Source organism: Biomphalaria glabrata, chromosome 8 (assembly GCF_947242115.1).
Source record: "Biomphalaria glabrata chromosome 8, xgBioGlab47.1, whole genome shotgun sequence".
NCBI classification, from domain to species: domain Eukaryota; kingdom Metazoa; phylum Mollusca; class Gastropoda; family Planorbidae; genus Biomphalaria; species Biomphalaria glabrata.
In genome coordinates, this window is record NC_074718.1 from 34,223,977 (window position 1) to 34,250,343 (window position 26,367).

The following is a 26,367-nucleotide window of genomic DNA, read 5'->3' on the forward strand; positions in this document are numbered from 1 at the left end:
CCTAAAGACTTTTTTCCCATACTTTTGCATTAAATATTTTAATGCTTACAATAAAAAATAAAAGTAAAAGCATTGTAATATTTCTTTATTTAATTCAAGTTTTAAACACTTCAACTAACTTACTTAATTTACAGCTTCCTCTGTTGTTTGTTTTTTTACAGATTAAATTGTACCAGCTGACTCGACTTCTCCATGACCACTACAAGGATGTGTATGACCACTTTGAGACTCATGAGATATCTCCCACTCTGTACGCTGCCCCCTGGTTCCTCACACTGTTTGCCTCACAGTTTCCTTTGGGCTTTGTCTCTAGAGTTTTTGGTTAGTTGTATTCATTATCAAAATGTTGTTTCTTAACATATAAATAACAGACGTTCCTTCATAAGTGAACATAAATACGAACAGGTTTATCTTGTTGTGCATGCTAATTGGAGACTTAAACTCTGCTAATTTATTTTCCTGGCTGATTCAAGCAACTTATTCAATGTTCTAATAGTGCTAGATAAGCAGGAGCTCTTGTACGAATTTTACTAGTATATGGAATAAGAAATGTCTTTTCTCTTTCTTTCTGAGTATTTTATTAGGTTGTGTCTGTATTTTTAACTTATGGCTTGGTGTTGTATGTATTATTGCTCCTTTATTTGTAGTCTTCAAAATAATTTTGTTTTAATTGTGTGACTTCTGACACCTAGTTCATTTGACACCTTTTTTCTAAGCAGGCCTCATTGCAGTTGAGGCTTGATTCATTTTCGCAGTCTTTACCTTTAACAAATAGCAACTTCTAAACTAAACTATAGACAGTGTTAGTCAAACGGTGATAAAATTTGTCTGTGATAGGAATGTAGGAGATACTCTTGCAAAAAAAAAATTTTTGTTGGGAACATAGTTTACCATATGTAGTTTGTGGTGTTCAGTGTTTGAAATGGGATTTAATTCCAATATGATGTTTAGCTTTAGCCTGTACAGGAAGCTATTACATGTTCATTTAATCTGGCATCTGTTCATAGCTTGGCATGTGCTTACTTCAACCCACCCTATAGACATTTTTCTAAATGTCTTTTCTTATTTGATACATATAAAGAATATTGAATAGCAGAAAAATGCTAACCATGGTATAGAAAATTTTTTACATAATTTATTACTTTCAGGGGAATTCAATTTTCAAAACTCTTGTCTGTGTCTCAAAAAAGGGACATTTTCATCCATGTACTTTTTTTTTTTGTCTGCTTTTTTTTTTCTTCTAACTCTTCACAGCAACTTGGTGAGAACATTTGGTAAATAATAAAAGGGATGTAACTCATTTTACAAAACTTACAATTCATAGGGTTTGCCGCAAGAGCTCAAAATCACTGACATTAGTTTCTATCTACTAATTCTGTTTGGATAATCACAGTAGTTTGTATTAGTGCAATGTTCTCTTCTGGATAACTCTGGCTTGTTATTTACATTCTTTTGGTATCTGAGAAAAAGTATTATGCACATAGCATTTTAGAAAATTAAAAGTTATCTTCTAAGACATTTGTTAACTTTCAAGTTGTAGGCTCAGAGACATCAGTAATAATACTAGATACTATTCATTTAATGTTCAGAATTTGAGTGCCAATGTTTCTAAGCTCTTCATGTGTGTTTCCTTTTAGACATGATATTTGTTCAAGGCATTGACTGTTTGTTTAAAGTGGCTCTGATGCTGATAGGGAATCATAGAGCCTTGATCTTGCAGTGTGACTCATTTGAGAGTGTTGTAGACTTTCTCAAGACCACACTGCCTGAGATGGTCCAGGTCCAGATGGAGAGAATCATCAACCAGGTGAATATAATAAGCTTTGAAGGAAGGAATTATTGTTTCTATAACTTCCCCTTGTTTGTTGTCATTAGTCAATATATTTTCATTTGAATGTTTTGTTTACACTATTGACCATTTTGTCCTGCAGGCCATATTTAGTTGGGGAGATGAAAGCTTACAGTAGATTGATTTAAAAAAGAATAGAAAACATTTTTTTATTCAATATTGCATGTCTTGATTTCTATATTTTGCTGCTTGTTTTAAATTCTTTCTTCTGAACCTTATTTTAAAATTTAAAAAAAAAAATGAAATTTTCAAATATAAATCCTATTTTGACCCTTAATTTTTTAGCTTTTTACAAATACTTTGCACAAGTCAAGGGTATTCACCCAAAATACTTTTTTATAGAGAAGACATGTTTTTGTATTGCTTCATTTCACTGAGATATTCAATGGCTTTTATCTTATGGGACAGGCTTTTGAACTAGACATCACTAAGGAGCTTCAGGCCTATGAAGTGGAGTATCATGTGCTGAGTGAGGAGATGACCTATTCCCCTCACAATGACCACCTCCACCCAAGCCATCACAGCAAACATTACCACAGCAAGCCTTTGTCCCCACCCTCCAGCAGCAGACTGGTGGACAGACGTCGGTCCTCCATAGACATAGAGATGATTTACTGTATGGAACAGCAGAACAGGATGCTGAAAAATCAGAACATGGATTTGTTAGAGAAATTACAGGTTGGCATTGAAACAATAAGAAGTTATAATTGAAACTTAGGCTTATATAAGCTGCTTGTCAATTTAAGAAATGAAAAAAAAAAGAAAATTAACATTTGGCTTGACATTTTCCATGCTATAACTAAAAATTATTTATTTTTTTTTGTATATGTTTGGCTTTTGTTGATTTATTATCATTTTATCTAATTTAAAATATAATTGCTTTAAATTTTAAAAAAATAATGTAGTGTTCATATAATCTCATTCCCAGCATGCCCAGTCCCAACAGCGTAGCTCTGAGCACAGTGTGCATGTTCATCAGATAGAAACAGAGAAGCTTAAATCGCACATTCGCACTCTAGAACTGGAGCGAGGTGCTCTGCTCCAGGCAGTGGCCAAGCTCAAGAAAATCATTCCCCGAGATGCTTTACTCCAGCTAAATCTGGCACTTCCTCCCATGCCAGATTGTCATTCTCCACTTCCACCATCCAAACCAGCGCTCCTTCAAGCCAGCACTCAAGTTTCGGAAAGGGACTTCAGCTCGGACTTTTCAGACCTGACAGAGCGGACTGATGTTTGTTTTTCCCTCAGCAATTCCAGCACCTTTTCAGACTCCTCCAATGCCAAGAGCAATTGTGAATCTCCACTTTGTGCAACCACCACGTCTGATGATTCCTTAATACTTCCTTTGGCTTCAGCCACTCTTTCTCTAGAACATTGTACTGCTGATTCCACAAAGCCCAGTTCACCTGTGCAGAACACTTCCCCTTGCGCTGATGGAGATCCTAGCAGAACTCTCACTAGGACTCCTCCTCGCATCACACTACCCATGCCTCATTTACATTTGTCAACTGCTGCCTCTACTGAGGCCTACCCTTCCAGGAGCATTTCCAACAAGCCAGGCAGCATTCCAAACAGCACACCTCTCACACCAGAGGAGAGAAGAAGAACAGTGAAGGTTGTTGTGCAGCAGTCACCAACAAATTGTCAAGACAAACCCAGTTCTGGAAGATAATATTTGAAATAAAACCTAGTTTTGGAAGGTAATGAAATAAAACCCAGATCTGGAAGATTATATTTGAAATAAAACTTAGTTTTGGAAGGATATGAAGTAAAACCCAGAACTGGAGAGATAATATTCAAAATAAAACCTAGTTTTGGAAGGTAATGAAATAAAACCCAGAACTGGAGAGATAATATTTAAAATACAACTTGGATTTGGAAGATAATATTTGAAAAAAAAAATCTACTTCAGGATAATGAATTGATAGTGTGAAAAAAAGACAGAATGGGTATATATACATTTTTTGTTTCAAGTATTTCTTAAAAGAAATAGTAGTTCAGCTTTCTGGCACTTGGACATACAAATATGAATTTGGTTTCTTATTCAAACTTAAATTGTTAGATTGAAAGAAATACCAACAACATGGATGTCTAAACCAAGTTGATTTACATTTGGTTTGATTCCTATATTTACTTGTTTTTACATTGGAATTTAGGAAATGTGTGTGTGTACATGTACTTTGAAGATGTCTACTTCTTCAACATCATGGAGCTTTGAACTGTTTCTCAGTAGGTACATGAGTTTGTCATTTCATGTGAGGTCATTGGTTATCCAGTATATTAATAATTATAACTGACCAAGTACATTGTGGACCAACTGACTTAAAAGGTGAAAGCTGTGAGCGTGGTCAGATATACATTTATGAGTTTCATGCTATGATGTTTTATTCATCATCCCATCACCTGCAGAATCAGAAATAGCTTGGCAATAGATGACAAATTTATCTCTGGGCAATAGTTGACAGGATTTATCTCTTGGCATTAGATGACAGGATTTATCTCTTGGCATTAGATGACAGGATTTATCTTTTTACAATAGATGACAGAATGATATATCTTTTTACAATGGATGACACAATATATCTTTTTTACAATAGATGACAGAATGATATATCTTTTTACAATAGATGACAGGATGATATATCTTTTTACAATTGATGACAGGATATATCTTTTTACATTACATGACAGGATATATCTTCCTACATTAGATGACAGGATTTATCTCTTGGCAATAGATGACAGACTTCATCTATAGAAAGAAACAAGAAATGATGAACTATTTTTATAATGCTAATGGGATTTTTGAACATTTTCTTTGAGCTTCTCAAAATCTTGTGTTATTATTATTATGTCAGAATGGGCTGTGGATTAATTTTAATTTAGACAATTACAGTTTCTTTTTGTTTTTTTTAACTTATTGCATTTATTTTATCTTCTGGCCATTTTATTTTGTTTCACCCATTTTTTAAATGTCAATAATTATTTTTGTAAAGCATATTATAAAGATGTTGTTTTTGTTTACGTAAATAGTATTATTTTAATGGTAGCATTCCCCTAGCAAATATCAGTGCCAAGTAAACAAAAAAATTAAACCTATTATTGTAATGTCTTACAAATAAAAGTATTTGACTAATAGAATATCTCCACACTTACTATGCGAACAAAGGGACACAAATAGTTTCCATTATAGATCAGTCCAATAGTGTGAACAAAGTCACTTCTAGAATGTTGTCAATTTATTGCAATTATAAAGGAACAATGTTTAATTTGAACTTGTTTTAGAAAGCTTATATCAACCCATTCTGTCTGGTAAAAGTTTGGACACATTGTCTCTCCCACTCCCAATGTTGAATCAAGCTGAAATTTTGAATAATTTCTTTTACCTGAGAAAAGAATCAATAAAAAAATTACCAGTGGCTTAATTAACTATTGGTTAGTAATTAGTTTGTTTGATATCGAACAAAGGAAAGAAATTGTACTTGAATGATGTGGTGATATAAGTGGAATTAGCCTCCTTTATACTTTATAGGTCGCTGCTTTAAAGCTTGATGCTAGCAATAGATAACTGTAAAACCTTTTATTTTCATAAGTGATTCTCTGTCTCAGGGGTTAGTGTGTTGGCTTGAAGAGGATTGAGCCCTCAAGTTCAAATTAAGGTCTTTCAACTATTTTTTTTAATAAATTTATTTAAAAAGTCATCATGGTAAGATGCAGCTAGATACCCCATTCTTCCCTAACCCCTTTTCCCCATTTGGTCCAGACCAGTGATAGAATCAGAGCGTAGTAAGAAAGCATAACATTGTACTAAACAAAAACAATAGGTAAAAATATTTCTATTCGCTCAGATTTTTTATTACACATTTAATGACATGACTGAACTAATAGATACAAATATGCTTTATATAAGCTTTGGTGTTTTTTATAAGTATTTTCATATATTCTTGTTGTCTTTACTTTTGGTATAGAGGCAACAGGTTTGTTTACTTTATTTCAAGATTTTATTAGAGCATGTGATTGAAATAGATATTATTCTTTCAGAGTTCGAAATATTTGGAAACTTGTTTATAGGCCAATTGAAATGTCCTAAAGTTGCGAGGTTTACTCTTGAGTTTTTGTTCTCGTTCATTTTTTATACAATAAAACTAAATGAACTTCTTTGTCTCTTTCTTGTCTTAGAATTCACATTTTATTTCTAGTTATATAAATCTTGGCTTTCTTTTCTGTCCTGGATTTAATTTTTTTTTCTTATTATGACCCATAGGAATATAAAAATAAAAAAATTACTAAGTCACTTTTTTTTTTTTTTTTTAACTTTTTATTAATGTTTTTTTTCTCTTTTTCAAATTAATAAATTTTATTATAATTTTTTTTTTTTTTGAAGACTGATAATCTGATAGATCTACCCATTCAAGTGAATGTGGTATTCACAAAAGGCAAAATTTTATCACATGAAAACATTGAATAGTTTTCTTATTTTATAAGAAGGAAGTGATAAACAAAACTGTTTAGTAGAACACATAATGAAGCTGCACACATGCATGTGCAACATATCAAATCTAAAAATATGTTTAAATGTAGTTTTAAAAAAAAGGTTAGTGTGCCATCTTGAAAGTGGCAATTATTGAGTTGTTGTTTTTTTATTTTTTATGAAATAGTAAGGTAAAATCAATTCTATTTATTATCCAAGAATATGTTGTAACAAGTGAAATGTCAAAAAATGATTTTTTTTTAAAACTTTGCTTATATTAGGTGGAATTGCATCAATTATTTGAATCAATCAAAATTGTAAACAATGTTACTCTCCAGGTCTTGGGACTTTAATGCTATCTTGCATTTTGACACGAGTCCCATTGGCATTTTGGAGGAGGGGGTGAGAACATCTTTCTATTGCAAGGCTTTTCTCTCATCAGCTTAGCACATTTTCCATATAAAAAAAAATATAATTAATGACTAATTTTTGGATTAACTGGTTAATTTTATTTTTTTTATTGAGTCATGTGGTGTCATTGACAATGAATAACTGCAAAGTTTCAACATGATCTGAAAATGGGAAGTGGGAGAACTAACGTGACCAAAGAGTTTGACCAGACAGACAGAAAGTGTGACTTAAGTGAGCTAACAATGAAGAGATTGATATTTATATTTCTGATTGATATTTATATTTTAAGAAATCAATTTTATCTGTAGGTGACACATCTGTTAAGAACAAACCATAATGATGTAATTTTATTAATTTTATTTAGTTAATCATGAACAAATATAAAGTTTAAAATCAATTTATGTTTATGTTTGTAAAGTATCCGAGCATCTCAATTAGTGTTGTGGGCTATTGTTATTATTTATTGAATAGCTTTCTAACTCACCAAAAAAAACATTTGATTTGGTTCACTTTGAACCAGAAAAGTTGATTTTTTTTAATTTTCTGTTGTCATTATGGCTAATAGACCAATCAGTTCTCAAACATTTCTAACAGTATGTTTCATAACTATGTAAAAAAATAAACAATTCACTTTCACCATTTCATTAAGTACCACTGTGAATAGTTAGTCAATGTGAGTTTTTCTGTTTATTGTGGAAACTTTCAGAAAGGTTTGTCAATGTGATTGAAGACAGTACCAGTTCTGTATTGGGAAACTTTTAAGGAATTAAAAAGCATGGTTTCTACTATTTAGTTTGACTATGTTGGCATTAGTGTAGTGACGCAGAGCCAAAAATATTCGTCAATAAAAACAATGCATCACTTCTAAACACTTTTTACATTAAATAAAACATTCTTCTTTCTTTAGCACAATAGTTAACATCTATCCATGTTTTAACATCTAACTTGGAAAGTTTTAGCTGAGAGATCTCTATTCTAGATATCTTTTCTTCTAACCAATTCTAAATGAGTTGTAGCTCTGTGTTTTACTCAAGACTTAGTAAACCTTTGTCTGAATCTTTTATCTGCATATTTTTTTGTATTTACTTTATTTTTAAATCAATTTTTTAACTTTTGTTATTTATTTACCAAGAATCTCAATCTCCAATTTCAACTTTCATTTTCTAACAAAGTTCTATGGATACTCATCAATTTTGTCTACAATGTGACTGCATGAATCTTCCTTTTTTTTAATCATATATTATGTTTCCCCCTCTCCAACTAAATCTTTGATGTGTGTTATTTTAAACTTTTGTTTTAGTTTTGCAATACTGTTTTAATATTACTTTCTTGATATACTTTGATACTGCATTTTGTTGTTGTTGTTTGTTTGTTTTTTGTTTTTTTATTACATTGTTGCAGTAAGTAACAAACTTTGCTAAAACAAAATGAATGAAACACTTTTGAGATATAAATCTAAGAATTCATATAAATAGGAAATGTTAAATATTTGACAATGAAGTTCTAACACAATACAGATTTGTTAAGACCTTTTAAAAAAAATATTGACTGCTATTTATTTAGCATTAATAGTAGTACATAAATGTTTGAGTAAAATGCACCAGTGCACACAGACTAAACATTCAAAATATCTAGGTGTAATAATAAATGAAGTTATAATGGAACCCCCATATTATAAAATTATTAGAAAATCAAAGCATTATGATTTCTTTTAAAGAACTTTTTACAAAAAATACAGAAACATAGAACAAAAATGCTATTTAACTTTAGTTAGGCCATTTTTAGAATATGCATTCTCTGTATAGGATTCCCTCAACTCAAGAAAACATTAAGTAACTACAAAAGAGATGTGAGATTGATATAAAATATATATTTACATTTGATAAGACATCAATGGTAACACAGTTAATAAAATAATTAAAATTAGAGGACACTTCAGGACAGAAGAATAAAAAGTAGCAATAAAATACATAAAAACACTAAACTATATTTACAAATAGAAAAACAAAACCTAATAAAATACCCAGAAAGACACTAAGATAAAGGCACATTCCTTAATCCACAGTACAAATTCATATAAGTGTTCCTTCTTCCCTAGTGCCCTTGGAGCATGGAATGAATTGCTTGAATTAGGAAAGCCAACGACATAGAAGAGTGTAAGTCACTGATGAACATGCATGATTAGATTGATGCATGAAATGTGTAGGGCGTAATTATCTTCCCTTTGAAGTAGCAGCTGTTACTCATAAGATAAAAACCAACATATATTTACTTGTTTAAAAATAGGAACTAAAAACCAACATATATTTACTTGTTTAAAAATAGGAACTTATTGTGATTCTTAAAAACACACACATTGCAAATTATTATCATTGAAACAATTACACTTCTAAAGTGGCTAAAAAATAAAGAAACGTTTTGATGATTTTGATTTTATAACTACTGTGTTTTAGTCTGTTTTTTTTATTAAGCAAATGTTTGTTGCTGTTTGTTTTTTTCATGAATTCAGTTGTTTTAATTTCTTGTCTCTACTAATCAGATTTTTTCAAAACAATTTTTTGCTTGTCATTAATTATTTTGTTTTTGTGCTTGATTCTTTGCATTTTTGTCTACATTGTTTTTTACTTTGTATTACAATTAGAGATGGAGTTCTAAGTTCAGATTTGTATATTTATTAGCAAATTTTATCACCATTAAAGCAGTATTACCCAACCCCATATAACCCTCTCTCCAGTCCTTTTAAAAGTGCATCTGATATCCAGATAAATCTGTCTTTGAAATGTTTGTGGGACATCAACAGGATATGAGTCAATGCTATTTCCTCCCTTCCTAGTAATGGAATTTTGAAGTCCATTTAAGTGAAATTTGTGAGCTTTGTAGCCAAAGCCATTTGACTACTTATCAAGGAGGCTTGGATTTCAAACCGACTCGAGCAGAATTGTGTTTACTAAGCACCTAAAGACGGCACAGAAACTTTCTCTTAGGAAATGTCCAGAAAAAAAATATGTATCATAGCACACTGAGCTTGCTATAAACATGAACAAAATGCTATTTCAAAGCAATTTTAAAAATTAAATAAGATTAAAAATTTTCTTGTCCCTAAATAGTTTGAAAGAAAATGAAATCATTACAGGCAAATTGATGATTGTTGTACAGTTGATTATGTCCCCTGAGGCTGAACTCTTCTTCTTATTTTTTACAATGTTGCTGACAGATTTTACCATTTTTTGTTTCGAGCCTTTCTATTGTGTTCATTGTTTTCAACAAAGTGATTCACTTGATACAAACTGGTAGTGTGGATGTGTTAGCTCTATGCATGTGTATGTGTGCTTGCAGCATGTATGTATTGACTACGTGCTTGACTTTGTCAGTCATTGCGAGTGACCTGCCAGTCACATATAATCAGGTGATAAAATGATTCCTAAATTTTATTTCTTCTAACTAACTGATATCTAAGTTATACCATAGTTCTCAAAAAAAAAAGGTTTTACAAAGCAAAAGATTTTTGTTTCAGATACTGTGTTTCTGATTTAACTCCATACCCCACTGCAGATGCTTTTCCCATCAATCTGAATCTTTTGGGCTTTCTCACCTTCAAAAAGTTCAATATTGTCTGAACACCAAGTACATCTGACACTGCTATTTCTTTGATGGCACAAAACTCAACAAAAATCTTTAGCTCATCACCAACATCAAGTTGAATATATGTTTTTTTTTAAAAGCTTACTCTGTCATGAAATAGTTTGAGATTATATCCTCTAATAAAGACTGGCCTGGTCTGGTCAAGAGGTACAGAGCTATGGTTTTAAACATGTACAGAATTATTTTGTTTTAACCTAGACTGTTGGGGTCCCACAGCAAGAGAAACTTGTATCTTTCTTTTTTCAATAAAGTGCATTGATTCATAAATATTTTGACTTGTATTTTCTACATGAGCAATGGAGGATTTAATCTTGTAGTTAATGTGTAGCCAAGTTGACTTCCTTGTTTATAGCATGTGTTACTTCTCCCTTTTTAATTGGCATTAAATTTCTTAAATGTCAAGTGATAAAATGTTCATCTTATTGTAGTCTGCAAAGTGTGTATTGTGTTATCAAAGTAAGTGCCTTTCTCTTCATGGTGGATATGTCATCTGTGACATAAATGTTTTGTAAAATGTCAGGTTGTCTTTACGTCTGCTTGTTTTCATTTTTGTGTGATATGTAAATTAATTTCTGTTACATTCTTTATCCCCATGTTTATATCATGCTCCGTTGCAATGGTCCATCTCTCATGAAGACAAGTGGGCGAGGGGTATCTGGGAAGTATTATGCTGCCTTTCAGCAAACACTACTCTGCTTGAATCTGGCTTTGAACTCAAGCCCCTTTGTTAGATAGCCAAGCCCTAGCCAAACATCCCACAGTAGCATGTTATGTATTTGTATAGACCTCGAGAAAACAATGTTGTCACTGTGTTAGCATAGTACAATAGTAATTATCTCTATTACTCCTAAAAATGGTTTTAAATTTTCAGTCTGTACATAACAATTTAGGATGATTACAGATGATCTTTAAGTCATCTGCCCTATAGACCGCAAGGTCTGAAAGGGGAACTTTACTTTTTTTTTTTACATAACAGTTTAACAACACCTATTAAATAAAACAAATAATATTGGAGGGTATATTCATCCTTATTAGGAGAAGGGTGAGATAGTTAATTCTAACATTTAAAAGGTAAATTAAATTTGATAATTGGTTAGTAATAGCCTGATAAGTTTTTTAATTGTAAATTCTTTTAATGCTTCTAACAGTATTCAATATTTAAGGAAAAGCTTCATTAATATTTATGGCTTAGTGGTATAATCCGGTCGGCTAGTAATCTAGGGGCTTGAATTTAAATCCTAACTTGCATATAGTTGTGTTTACTGAGCTCCTAAAGGAAAATCAGAAACCTTCTCCCAGATACTACCAGGGCTGCAAAATAGATTGGACCAGTTCACACTGATCATGCTATAGCTTTATGCCTAGACAAAAGCAATTTTTATTTAAGTAACATTTTCTCCAATTAAACTTGACAGCTTTTAATATTTAGACACATTTGACTTTTTTTTCCCAAATACATTTTCTTTTTCTTGATGTCATAGATTTCCTCTTTATTTAAAATAGCAACACTATTTTTTTTAATTAAGTAATGATTGCCAGTATGCCTAATGTTTAATGTGGTAAGGGGAAAGTAATTATAATCTATCGTTGTGTTTAAAAGTTCCTTTTTTTTTTTTTGTAACACATTTTGCTTCTACCTTGAGTCTACTTAAGAACTACTCAAGAGCCATGTAGTTCCACATATACCCTCAAAAACATTCAGTTATGAATATAGCAGAAGTCATGGTTATTCTATCAAGGAATTTGCATACTTTTCATAAAAGACTTTTTCTGGTTTTGAAACAGTCGCATGTTTTTAAAAATGCATTCCTTGAAAATAACCAAAATTGTTACAATTTGTGATACAGTTCTTATAGACCTTGTGAAGCATTTTTTCTAGAATATATTTCCTTTGAAAAGTGTGTAAAGTGATTTGCTGAAGAGATTTGTATTAACAACTTGATATGTTCATTTCTTTTTTTTTTCCCTCATGCAATTATAAACTGGATAAGATTTATTTGTTCTAATTAATATTTTGAAGCATGGTCTGTAAATAATGTTTTATGCCTTGTTTTCTCAATATTTCTTCTCATTTAAAATGTTTATGTATCTACAATTTTTTTTTTTTGTATAAGGACATTCTGATGCTGTATATATATTTAATATAGTTCTTTTTTTTTTCAATTACTTTTAAAATAGTAGAATACATCTAGTGAAAAATTAAAGACTTTTAAATATTTTAATGTGGCTATTGTCTCAAATAGAATGTACAAATGTTTCCTACAAGTAAGTGGAGATAACCATGCCATTGCATAATATCTTTTGGAAAAAAAATCCAATAAAACAAAACACTGACATCACAATAAAAATACTTTATTTTTCTTCAAACTTTTCTGTTTGTCTAATGTAGTGAAGTATTTTGGCATAAGGACATATTTGTTGATTTTGTTTTTATTTAGTTTATTTTACAGCAGAGTGGGTTATATTGATATACATATTTCTTTTTTTTTTTTTTTTGTACATATTGTCACAGTCTTAGTTGACTGTGACACATTTAAATATTTGTGTTAAAGAGCATGACATATACATATAGTAAATATGTTAAGTATAAATGTGTGCAAGTTTTTAGTCTATTTCATTTGTGTCTTTCAACATCAACATACAGAAAAAAAAAAAAGATTGGATAAACAATTCAACTTGAAATAGACAGACTGGAGAAAAATTTGTACTGGGAACAGACTTGTAAACACAAAGTCATAAAGCTTATGACATTTTATTGAAATATTAATTGCTTGAATGTATCATGTGGATGCTTGAAAACATAAAATGAAATAGATTTTAAATAGATTATTTGTAATATGTGCTTTTCAATAAATGGCAAGATTCTGTTGTCAATTTGTATACCTATATTACATATTTTGGTTACTTATTCAGTCTATATCTCTTATATATATATTTATATATAAAGTTTCAGTGTTAGGTCCTTTAAAAGCTTTACCCCTCCCCCCTTTTAGGAGTTTACTCAAATGGAAAATAAACTTATTTAGGGAGAGTAAATTGTATTGGTCATTGCTGGCCACATGACATCCATGTTGACCATTAGCAACAGACATGAGTCACCTTTAGATGTTTTATGTGACGACAGATTAGGTTACATGTCCATGTGGTAAAGCTTGGCTTCCAAAATGAGGGGTGTCTATTTCAAATCGTCTTGAAGACTGGGTTTTAAACTTCTGGATTTTTTAGATGCCCAGGATTCTATTCATCTTAAATGGTACCTAACATACAAATGGTAAGTAAAGGTGGTTTGGTTATTATGCTGGCCACATGACACCCTTGTTTACCTTGTAGGTACCATAGAAACAGGACATGGCCTAAATTGTGCCGATATGCCAAAAACTCAAACCCATCGAAACAGATGAGTTTCACATCATCTGCCCTCATAGATCACAAGATCACTGTTACTTGAACACTATTGACACCTATTTAACATGACACTCATGACATTAATATTGTCCAGCTTTCCGTCAGGAATGATGCATCCACTTTAGATTCATGTTTAAAAGCAATGCAATTTAAACAGATTATGATCCCCTAAACTTGTCAGAATTCTCAACTTTTTTTTCTTTGCAAAAGAATTACTTCTTGTATTTCTAATTTAATAACAACTGGCAGCATAAAGAATTACAGGTCAGTGATAAACAAGTCTGTGATGGAGTCCATCTTATGATTCTGCAATGAAGCATTTGTCATGTAAAACCCTGAATACAATTCCTTCAATCGCTGTGTTTGCTCCTATTCAAGGTTTAGGTTCCTCAAAATCGTGAAATCTGTTTCAAACATGAGTCATGGTTTCCTCTGCTTTCCCACAGCAAGGGCTTTGTGATTCAGAATATCAAAAGAAAATGTGAATTAAATTTAACTGTCTTTTAAAGTACATAACAGAACTAAAAGTATATTTATTCAAATTATTTATTTCACTCCAATGATAAATTTCATTGGTTAATAAACAAAAGTATCAAAAACAATATACGTCATAATATAAAATGCAATTGATAAACAATGAAAGTAAATATTTGCTGCAAATAAAAACATGAATCTTCCAGTTGTACTATTAATGGAGAATGCACTTAACTTGGTCTCAATGAAGGACGTTGCTTACCGAACTAACCAAGTTATGTTATTGAATAGCACCAACTTGACTGTTTCTACAAATACTAGAAACTTATATTGAATGGTTCAATAATGCTATCCAATGAATTAAAGTTGTAACACACAAGTAAAACAAATTTTAATAAGTTTTATGCAATTTTGAATCAACTGTTTAGCAACAGTAAGTTAGCATTATCAAATCAGCTTCTAGAATTACATTTTAAACATACAGAATGGAAAATATAACTTTCAATTCTGTAAAACTTTAAAGTTTTCAAAGTATTCTAGATTTTTGGCACAAAATTGAAGTGGGCTGACTTGTTTATTAGCCATTATGACTTTCAATAAGTATTTTGTTCGGTGTAATGGAAGTAAATTGTTTTGGAATGAAATATTTTAATGTCCAGTTTTGTCTGTTTTATATCCTCCATCCTATGATATCATTAATATAAGACAAAACAAAAACTGAAGTATAATAATAGTGTAGATGATTAGGATAATAAAACAAAATGGTTGAAATTTAGAGGCCCAACATGTAGAAAAAAAAAGTGTTTGTTAAAAATGAGCCTCATAATTAGACAAACAAAACAGTAAGTTTTTTTGTACATTTCATTTCATTGGCTTGATTCGTAAGTATTTGAGTATGATATGAGAAAAAAATGTAGGATCTACTGAGATTTACTTCAACAAATTGTTTTTTCAAAAATATCTGTCAAGTAAATATGAGATCAATAGATACATTAATTCAGGAATATATTACTACAGACTGGGTAGAAAATAATTGATGCATTGTTATTGGCAACAAAATCATTTTTCATAATGTAATTGAATGAATTAAATGTCATTTTGAGGAACTTTTTTGAGTCGGGTTAAGTCTTCTTTGGAAAGACCATTATATTGAATTATCTTGAATTTCAGAAGTTCAATTCATTCAGTATATATTTGCTTTTACAAACAGAAAATGTTTATGTAGCACTATTTTAACAGAAAATGTTTAATGTAGCACTATTTTATTTTCTTCTGGGCTTCCCTCACACTTTCTGAAGGTCCCACTGCTTGTTTGTTACCGTGGCAACCATTCTGGGCAAAGGAATCATGAATTTCTGGAATCAGCTTGGTCCACAATGAGAACATGATGGCCAGAGGAACTACAATCCATATTCCATTGGGGATGACAACCAGAAGGAGTTCTTCCAAGGCCGTGTTACCTTTCCTGTAAGTGTCCCCTGCACAGAACTCGCTGAACATCAAGAAGTAGAGGACAGTTTTCCAGAAAGTCATGACAGTCACTGTGAAGGCTGTGATGGTCGTGTACCGTGATGCCTTGTAGTGCTGGGGAGATATAATAATTTACATTTTTCTCTACTTGCCTGGGACTAAATCATGAAGAGGAGACATACATTTTTTTTTATCCTTGGGGGCAGACGATGTAAAGCTTATTTATGGCTGATGTCAACGTGGGTGTCGTGGCCAGGACAACAACCAATTGCCTTTACTTTCCCCAATGATATTTTATTGGAGTTGGGTGGACTCAGGGATGTCCTAAAAATCCCAGATTTTCCTGGTCTATGGATTTACCACTCATCTACCACGGCCCTTATGAAAAGTTATTCAGACGTAGTGTTCTATGGGGCAGATGTTTTTTGCGTCCCATGATTAATGAGGATATTATGTGGCCAGCACAACAACCAACTCCCTTTACTTTTCCCAAACTAATTCTTTTACCCATAGTAATTAAGAACACATAAATAATACAAATTAATTATATTCTTATGCGCTATTAAAATCCAACACTATTAAAATACCTATTTAGCCTACTAAGTAAGCTTTTAAAATAGGCCAACTAAAAGATTACTGATTGAGCTGCATGTTATGTTGAGGAAGATAGAGGTATGGTATTAATATTAGATCTAGATTCTAGATCTTTATCTCAAAACTTTGTTGTAGCTAATAGCTTTATTCTGTCTACATGGGTCAATGTCAATTTAGATCTATATCTACAGATCATATAAGCCTATAATCATTCTTATATATTCTTTCTGCCAGATTTTTTTAAAGTGGCCTTTTTGCTTTAATTTTTCGCCAATAAATTCGGGTAAAATATTTTTTTAAATTATGTTAGTGTAAATAAAGTGTGCTGTGTGGATGCAGGCCTATGTTTATTTAGTCTTTCAATGGTTAGGCTACCTGTGTTTTGAAGCAGTCCCTACTTACCATTATTATTGTGACAATGTTGATTAGGACCTCAACATAATTCAACCTATTGAAAACAAAAATGAAGCAGTTGACAACCATGGTGACGTCATTGAGATTAAAATCTTCTTAGACATGTAGATCTATAAATAGCCTACACCATCTTACTCAAGCCCCGAATGAGTTTACGTGTTCTGACATGAAATTTTAAAGTAGAACTGCCAACGCCAATTTAAAGTTTGGGTTATAAATAGATTTGGTTTGGCGTAGAAATTCACACACAACACATATGTACCATTTCTCTACCATATTCATTGGTACACTAATGCGATTCTCAACCTGTGGAACGTACGCACTATTTTGAAAAAAAAAAGGGGGGGGGTGGAGAGAGCTACTGGCGAAGTTTCCCGAAACTGGAAAGATTAACCCTGAGTAGAAAATCTATTAATCAGACTTTTGAAGTTGGCCTACCCCAGCTGCTTTAGCAGACTTGGATTTGGCTGTAGTGGAAATGAATTTAAAATTGTCCAATATGTAGGTTAAAGTCTAAACACGGAAACATCATTCATTATTTGATGCAGTGTGACTGTTTAACACTCACCCACCCCTCTCTCTCTCTCTCTCTCTCTCTCTCTCTCTCTCTCTCTCCAAATTTGAAAACAAATTTTTAAAAACTGTTAGAAGAAATAAGGTCAATGAAGCTTAACGTTTCCTGCATGGGCAGGTAACTTATTTCATATCTAAAACTTGAACACGTTAATCTGAGTGTACACCATATTTATTTTACTTTATTTTTGTTGAAAAGTGCAGGAATGTTTTAACAATCTTTCGGAATAAAAAAGTTGGAGGGGGGGGGTATTTTCTACTCCCCTAACCCTCCCAAGGTAACAGTGGAAGCCATTGATTACGACTGTCTCCTTACCGTAGTGCTTTGATATAACAAGGCCAAAGTTTTACGACTTCCAGACAGAATACTTTTTTTTAAATGCAGGTCATTAAAACTACGCTATTCGTAAGAAAATTAAATTGAAAAAAAAAAACTTTAATAGAAAAAAAAAAAAAGCCTGAAAAAATAAATCGCCCCCCCCCCCCCCAAATTAACTTCTTTGCCTAAAACTAGTACTTTGATGATTTCGATTGACCTACTTTTTCAGTCCACACCCCCACACACCCTCAGGTTTGTCCCATCCCTGACTTATTAGCCCTGCACAATGCAAACACTGTTCTCAACCTACTGCTGTTGGACGGCCCCGTACTCTAAAAGTGCATTGCGCCAGCATAACAAGTCATTGCACCCACGTGACCAAGGTGACACATTTCCAGCTAACCAGCTTGTTGCATTTCTCTGACCAAAGTACGCGGCGAGCAAGTTACACAAAATCGTTGTAGTCCCCCATCCCGCCCGCGGTCACTTATCCACAACACAAGATCTAGTCTAGTAAAAGCCTTAAGTTAATACATTTGAATAATAGAATTTTGTTTTGATAATAGCGTGGAACAAGTTGGAGTAAGTGAATTAGATTAGCCAGTGCCGGATTTAAGTATGTGAAGGCCCCCGGGGTAGAGATTTAGTGAAGGACCCTAACATTTTTTGAAAGCTTTAATAAAGATCCACTTATGAATGATTAGATCTAAAAGCAGGTTATACTTTAAAAGAAAGAAATAAGAGTTCTTGTAAATGTAACATTTTCCTTTTTAAAAAAAAGTTATGTTTTTTTTTTAGTTTGAGGGGGGGGGGGGTTGGCGCTTGGTAGGCCTACACCCACTGTCGTAAATCTGAAGCTTTTTTTTACTTATTCCTAGAATGCTACAAGCGTACACTTCTAAATCACATTTTCGCCAGACACATTTTCGCCAGCCGTAAGAATGCGAAAAAAAGTTGTAGAAAAAAAAAACGTAAAAGACCCGCGACTACATTCGGATATATCTTTATCTCTTTTATGGAGGCCTCTTTCTTTTTGCAGTCCCCGGGGGCCTACTCTACCTTAAATCTGACCCTGAGATTAGCATTCTTACCGAGACCGAGACTGCCTGTGGGCAGTTTAGAAGTTTAGACTAATAGATTGTTGCAAAGTCGTACGTCTAAACTGCCCACAGGTTGTGACGTTACAGGTCAGTGTTCAAGCCTTCTCGCTCTTACCCACTGACACTGTTCTAGGATTACCCGCCATCTTCCCACTTCTCCCCCAAACACTCACCGGGCTAAAGTTTTTTCTGCACAGACTTTTGATCCAAATTAACCTAGACGTTCAACCTTTTCTGGCATATAGGCTGCTATATGTAACACTTTGTAGTGGTTTACTCAATCGACTCATACAAACAGATAGTAAAACAAGGGGAATTCCACAATTCCAAAGTTTCAAATAAATAAAATAGCAGCTGTCTTAATTCAATTTGTGTGTTCGCTCTAGGCTGCTGCATTGGACTTTGTTCCTAACGCTCAGTCTGGTTTCTTATTTCTGAGACGCGTGTAATATACTCGACTATATGTTATCCCATTGGCATGATAGATTCACAAAGCACATTTTAAAAAATAACTCAGTTCGACCCTGACCAACTGTTGGGTGATTCACTTGTTAGCCTAGGTACTAGATCTATCGTTACTGGTGTTATTGTATTATGTTACCCAGTGTTGTTGTTTTTTAAATAGGTCACGGTACTCAGTTATGTATTGCCAACTTAACTACTAATAAATTAATAATAAATGTTAAAATAAAAGAAAAGTAATAATTTTTCCCCACATTGAAAAAAGCTGCCGGTACGCCGTACCGATTGCCTACCGTCACAAAAAAAAAAAACACTAGTGTTACCTTTTTGAACAAAAAAGACCATTTTCTTTAAAAAATAATTTTGTTATTGGTGTAGACCAGAAAATAGTTTGTAACATGAAGAATAGAGCATACTAAAATGGGTCTTTTTATTAGATGTCTAAATCCCACTAACTCGGTTTTCCTGGCATAAAACTCAGAAAATTATGTACAAATTACATTGCATTGTAATTATCCCAATCTTTGCTATTTGCAGTTTTAATTAAATCAACTGTCCCTGGCGTTCCTTAAAAGAGTTTGATATAGCGCCAGTAAAGGTCTGACACCAAAAGGAAGAGGAACTCTGATTTGAAATAAATATCTTCATCGTGTCCTGTAATACGGGATCAGAATTGTAATAGAAAAGTAATTTGATTTTCTGCATTGTTATGTAAACTATATCCACAAATATAGTACCTAGTACCTATGTATATGCGCCTACTCTTTGTCAATTAACTTTTATCACGAATGATATCCCTTAATTATACAAAGCCTTGAGACTGAATGAAGCTTATGGACATCAAAACCAAATTTCCTTTTTTACTGAGAGTGGAAAATAGACATAACTTTTTTGATTTCCTAGCCGAGAAAGACGTTATGAATTTAAAAACCATTCCGATCCAACGGAAACTGGTAGAAGAACAATTTTGTGTCTTTAACATTTTTTTATAAACATGGAAATCGATTAATCAATTTAAGAAGAAAGATCCAAAAATATTCCGACGTCTAAACATGTTACTTTTAATAGAGTCAAAACTGAAACAATTCACTGTTTGTAAAATGTTTTACATGTTTCGGATATCTCTTCAGATTTGAAAATAATGTCAACCTAACCCAAACCTAACCCAGGACGACGAGGGATGGCAGCGGGCAGGGTAAGAACCATCGAGACCATCCGAGCAAAGAACGACAATCCAGTGTGCTTACCGCACGACCAGGTACCAATAACACGAAAAGAGAGGGGGGGGGGGGCAGGGAAAGACTTGGAAGACTGTAATGTTAATTTTAAAACAACTTGTACACATTATATTAAACGTTAAAATTCTATTTTTGGCTGTCAATATTATCTAGTAGTTTAATTTTTTTTTTCTTTGCTTCTTCGACATTTGAATTGTGCATTACAAGAATATTTCCCACTTCCGTTGTTTGTGACAATGACATTTTTATTGGCTCTAATGAAAGCCCGACCTCAAACAAAAATTGTTTACGAACTATTTAAAATCATTGAATAAAAGTGGCAGCTGAAGTTTCCATAAAGACTGAACAATTTTCAAAGATTTCACTTTTACTATACATTTATTATAAACGACTATTCACATTATTATCTAGGGAATGTCTCAGTATGAAGTGATTCCTAACGTGTTATGAAATTTGGCTAAACTTTATTGGGGTTTTTTTTTCAAAGGTTAATTTAAACACATCGGTCCGTATTATGTAAAATTCATTAGCTTGGTCCAACTAGAATATTTATATACAATATCTCCAACCAGATCCAGAATTCGTCTAGACTACTGTCTTGTATTGTTACCAAGTCTGTATCTAGATCTATATCAACAAGCTAGAATGTTTTATACTATGGCATAACCAGGAATTTTTTCTCCGAGGGAAGTAAATTAGGGCGGATAAAGTATCAAACAAGTTTAGTCATTATTTTTTTCAAATTTATCCCTTACAGTTTTAAAATTGAAGAGCAAAGCAATCGATCTAACAAAAAGTCATCCGCTTCCTTAAGGAGGTATTAGTCTTTATTAATTATTTTTTTTAACTATTTTTTTTTTTAAATTTCGTATTAGTTTTTAGCAAAGGAATGTAAATGTAGCATTAAACAAGTTTTTTTTTTTTTCATCTATTCCTCCAAGTTTACAAACATGTAAAAGAGTGATAGAAAGTCCATTCTAAAGAATCTCATATAAATCTAACTACCAGGCTAGTAAAATACTTACAAGCTTTGGGCAAAGACATAGCCGTCCTTAATGTCACCGTATCTCTGATCTACTGGGACATAATATTTGTCTGTAATTAAAGAAATATGTACAATTTAAGTAAAAGACATTAAGAAAAGTTGATAGATTATGATTGGTTCATTGTTGAATTTTTAAATTTAATTCGTTATTTTGGTTCAATGTTTATTAAAGACTCAAATATCAAATATAAAAATATGAACGTATTTTTAGTTCAAAGAATCACAATGTTTATGAATCCAAGGCTTTGAAATGTCCACTTATTGTTTCAGTTAAATCTTACCAAATTAATTAAAATTGACATAGCTGAGAAACTTGCAATTCTGTTATGCATGTAAAGATCTCGATAATGGCAGACTCGACTTCCATTTTATTGGATATTTTAGAGTTTCCTTACAAGTGAAGGGAAAGCATTATGTCACTTAAGAAAACACACACACACACAGGGTAAGAATGACTTACATAGGTACCATAGAAATGCCAGAGATCCTCCAGGTAAACTGTACGGCCTCAGCATGATAAAAGACGCATCCCAGGTGCAGACAATGGCAGTCAAATAAAACCAGGCCAATATCCAGCCCGCCATCTGAAACTTCTTTCCATTCGCTACTGACTTTTGGGTAAAGCCTTTTTGGTCCGAGTACTCCTTGAGACTTGTAGAATTATGCATTTTTTAATGACCTAAAACAAAACATTTAGTTTATTTTTAGATTCATGATAAGATTTTAAAATTAAACATCAATAATAAAGAATTAGAAGTAGCCTATTTATATATAAATCAAATGTGGAAATAATACATGAAAGAAATATATAACAAATTAATATATTTCTGGCTTTCTGTTCTTATTGTAAGCATGGGGATCTGATCCCATGATAAAAATCGAACTCAATATTCGAATAAAAGTCGAGTAAAATATGCAGTTTTTAAATGATAAATATTTGCATTTTAATTTTAAAAGAAAAAAAAATGTAGGCTAAAAATTATTGTTGAGAAAATTAGACTTGAGCCAATAGAAATCCATAAACTGCTTCTTCTATTGAGTATTTTCAAATTTTCAACAGTTTGTTGTTTGTGTAAAATGTTTGACATGTTTCGGATGTTCCTTTAGAGTTAAAGATAGTTTACTTCCTAGTCCAAACCTTCCGCAGGACGACGGGGGATGGGAGCGGGCATATTTTAATAATTTTTTAAAAACTTTTAATGTTTAAATAACCTTATAGAGTCTTGCCTCATTTTCTCTCTTTCTCTCTCTCTCTCTCTCTCTCTCTCTCTCTCTCTCTCTATATATATATATATATATATATATATATATATATATATATATTATTCTGTATTAATTGAAGTTATATTTACAGTAAATCTTTCTTATCGGATGTCATTACTTTTCAGATACATATGCCACATACCAAATTTGACTAAATACTTTGAGCCTAAATGTGCAATAGCTAAAAAGAAAAAAAAAACTACTCAGAAAACAATGACGTCATGTACAACTTGCTCGACGTTTCGATGTCAATGTGTTATCAATTTTTCTTCAAAATATCGGTCACTAAAGTTTGATGACTGAGATATTAATTTAGGTTTACTTTAATGTTACTCGCTAAATACAGATTTATTTTGACATAATGACATTGACAATTTTTTAATAAAACAGTAGGCTAAATACATATTTTTGGAATCGATATATTTAGAACTATTTAAATCTCCTAGAAATTTATAGCGACAGTGTATCTCTTAGAGAAACTTTGAAAGTAGGTTGATATTAGTTCCATGCTCGCAAAAAGAATTTAACTTGAAAAGTTGAAAGTAAACGAATTGCAGCCATGCAGAGCAATATTTTGGGAACAGGGCAAACTTCAGCATATATCCAAATCTTCCGACTGACGTTTACAAAATATAGACATGATGATTCTTATTGTATTAACTCATAGGCGCAGACGAAGAAACGCTAACAATAGAACCCCCCCTGCGGATAATGGCTTTGTCTGTAAGCTATATTACATCAGACAATATGTATGTAGGTCACCACCGGGTTTACATGCTCTTATGAAATACTAAACTCATTCTTAATCTCTGTAATCGAAGACACATCTATAGCATCGTTTTTATCAATTGTATTGATTAAAGTGGTACAAAGCCGGATCTAACTATAGGTAATATGCTATAGTTAGGGGCCTTAGGGTCCACAATAAATATTTAGCACCGACATATTATATATGGTCTCATATAGGGCACCAAAAGGGCCCCATATCTCACAAAGCTTAGGGACTTTACGAGTCCAACTACGGCACTGGGAGATTACTATCCCTCAAAAACAAAAACAAAAAAAGATTTGACAATATTTTAGTTTTGAAATACTTTCTAAATAAGAATCCTACTGAAATATTGTAAAAGCTACCAATAGCTATCTCTAAACCAAATTATTTAATGTCCAAGTCCTGTCTCGCCACTTACCAATTAACACAGAATAAAGATCTATCAAACAAATAAATCACAAGACAGACTCAAATTTACGCCGAAGTGATCAACCACCAGAGTCCTACGGCCTGTTTTATCGTTGCTTCTTGGCTAAATGGATTGGGGGTGAGAGGGTGGGAAAGAAATAAAAAAGGGAGGAGGGGGGTTGGTATGCGGGGAGGGGGGGGGAGAAAAAATTGATCTAGGGGTGGTTACGTATGTAAATTTTGACCTTCGAATCACTAGCTCCTCCCCGTGCCACCCCACGTTACATTTGTGAAGAAAGGAAAACAAACTCAGGCATGGAATGGAGGGTCGTACACACTTAAGTACAGGCCAACAATGTCTAGAAAACTCATACAAACAACAGGCACACTCATAAACACTGGCGCTCCAGTTCGATTATTTATTTGAGTCTTTTTTTTTTTAAGTTGTTGCTTTTTTTTTCTTTGCAAACAGTTACAAATAAGCTGTTAGGAAGAAAGGCTTGGCCTTGACTTTTTTAAACTTAAAAGTTTGGCCCAACCTACGCCTTTTCACTCTGTGTCTTGGTGTGTTGGTGCGTCAGGATTAGCAGTACTTGTGCCTCTCTCTCTCCTCACATTCTTTCTCCTCTGTCGCCTGTCGCACCTCCTGCCTCTCTCTCTCTCTCTCTCTCTCTCTCTCACTGTCACTGTCCTGTTTACTGGAGCCTAGTGTGTCATCATCCCCTACGGTTGAAAGCCTCGAATGACTCCCAATTTCTTTGCTCCTTATTTCTCTATATCGCTCTCGTTTTTCTTTATTACACTCACGCTTCCATCTACACTCTCACTCTCCATAGAAAGACGCCCCTGATTTTTATGGTAAAAATGTATCCACTGATATAAACTGCGAATCCACACAAAGCACTGAAGATGACGGGCTGGACTTTATCTTGGTTTTATTTGACTGCCATCTTTGTGTTGTTGTTTTTTTAATTGCATTAACACTTGCAGGGGTATAAACAGTGGGTCTAAAAAGGGGGAGGGAAGGGTCAAGACAAGAATCTCAAAGAATGTAGCCTATTTCTCTCCAACAAAGAATCACATTTTGTAACGAATAACACAGCTTTTAAAGACGTTTAGTATTGCTTCTACTACCATAGCCTACACTGAATTAAGATTTCTGTTGTTCTGTTGTTGTTTTGTATGGAAACACAATTAAACTCCTATCTTATCTTACAAGAAGACCTATTTGGAATCGACTTTGCGTCTCTTTGATTGGCTTAGCAAAATGATAAGGCCTGGTCGCATTATAGGTCATAATCTATACCTTCATAATTGTATAATCTCTCTAACCATTCCATTGTATATTTAGTATCATCAGTGCTTTTTTTTTTTAAAGGTGCCGGTACTCAGTGGTGGATTGCCTAACTTTTAACTTCTCATAAATTAATAATAAACGTTAAAATACAAGAAAAGTAATAATTTTTTCCCCACATTGAAAAAAGTGCAAGTATGCCATACCGGTGCGTACCGTCACAAAAAAGCACGTTATTTCAACGAGATTTGTCAGCATTTTCTTTCACTTTAGATTAATTCTCTTTTTATCACATCATTAATCATTGTTTTGTCCCCCCCCCCCTCTTTAGACACATGATTTTTTTTTCATTCATTTCATCTTGGATCTGCAAGTAGCTCTACTTAAGTATTGTTACCTCAAGTTTTCCTGGCAAGTCAACTAGTGTCGTCTGCTGTGTGTTTTTGTTACTTGTAACTCTCCTAACTGGTACTGCTTCCGCTTCACAATGTCGTTCAGACAGGATAATTTAGTTATTTTTACAATTATAGTCAATCTACATCTATGTTTTAATAATTATATACGAATATTACAGTACTCGCATACCCATTTGACCAGTCGATTACAATCAACGCAATCGCCACACGTGCAGAAATAGAAGTGATAAGATATCGCACGAGACATGAGTCTCTGACTTGATATACTTATTGAACTGACCTAGACATTATTGTAACATTCATTTAGTTTTATGCATGTTAAATAAAGGTAAATATATATTGAAGTGATGCTCTAAATACGGTCCCCGAGCAAAATCTAGGGTAACCAGATACGTGCACACCCAAACGAGGACAGAAAGGGGGACAACGCTTTTAAAGGGACAAAAAATAAACACACACACACACACACATATATCCTAACCAAAAAAAAAAAATGGAACTCAAAAAACGTAAATTTTATTTAAAAAAAAATTGGGAATCTTACAATAGTAAGTATTATTTTTCTTAGACGCCGTAACATTTAAGTACTTTGTAAGAGCCCCTCCTCTGACTTAGGACAATAGAGAGTACTTTTCCCTTTTCTCCGATAAGCAAGACAGTGCATCAAAAAGAAAAAAAATTTCAAATAAAATTCACAGATCTTGAGGAGCTGTAAGTAGCAGGATCATTTTCCAAAATACAACCATG

The 26,367-nt window shown here is 32.8% G+C and overlaps 2 protein-coding genes across 5 annotated transcripts in view; one reads left to right on the forward strand and one right to left on the reverse strand.

Moving 5' to 3' along the window:
* Positions 1-9,061, forward strand: part of LOC106056802 (TBC1 domain family member 4-like) — a 117,337-nt gene extending 108,276 nt beyond the window's left edge. For all 3 annotated transcript variants that reach the window (XM_056037122.1, XM_056037121.1, XM_013213655.2), the window contains 4 exons: positions 162-321; positions 1,638-1,807; positions 2,258-2,527; positions 2,778-9,061. In XM_056037122.1, coding sequence (XP_055893097.1) covers positions 162-321; positions 1,638-1,807; positions 2,258-2,527; positions 2,778-3,521 — 1,344 coding nt within the window. In that variant the 3' untranslated portion in view covers positions 3,522-9,061. The remainder of the gene's footprint in view (positions 1-161; positions 322-1,637; positions 1,808-2,257; positions 2,528-2,777) is intronic.
* Positions 9,062-12,902: 3,841 nt separating this feature from the next.
* LOC106056803 (uncharacterized) lies at positions 12,903-25,732 on the reverse strand. 2 transcript variants are annotated; one of them, XM_013213658.2, is made up of 5 exons: positions 25,602-25,732; positions 21,928-22,146; positions 21,448-21,517; positions 16,719-16,764; positions 12,903-15,836 (listed from the first exon to the last, which is right to left on the reverse strand). In XM_013213658.2, exons 2-5 carry the CDS (start codon positions 22,133-22,135, stop codon positions 15,510-15,512), a joined length of 651 nt encoding a protein of 216 aa, XP_013069112.1. In that variant the 5' UTR covers positions 22,136-22,146; positions 25,602-25,732; the 3' UTR covers positions 12,903-15,509. The 2 variants fall into 2 exon arrangements, with proteins under 2 accessions (XP_013069112.1, XP_013069111.1); XM_013213657.2 differs by lacking the exon at positions 25,602-25,732 and adding an exon at positions 23,921-24,060.
* Positions 25,733-26,367: the final 635 nt, after the last annotated feature.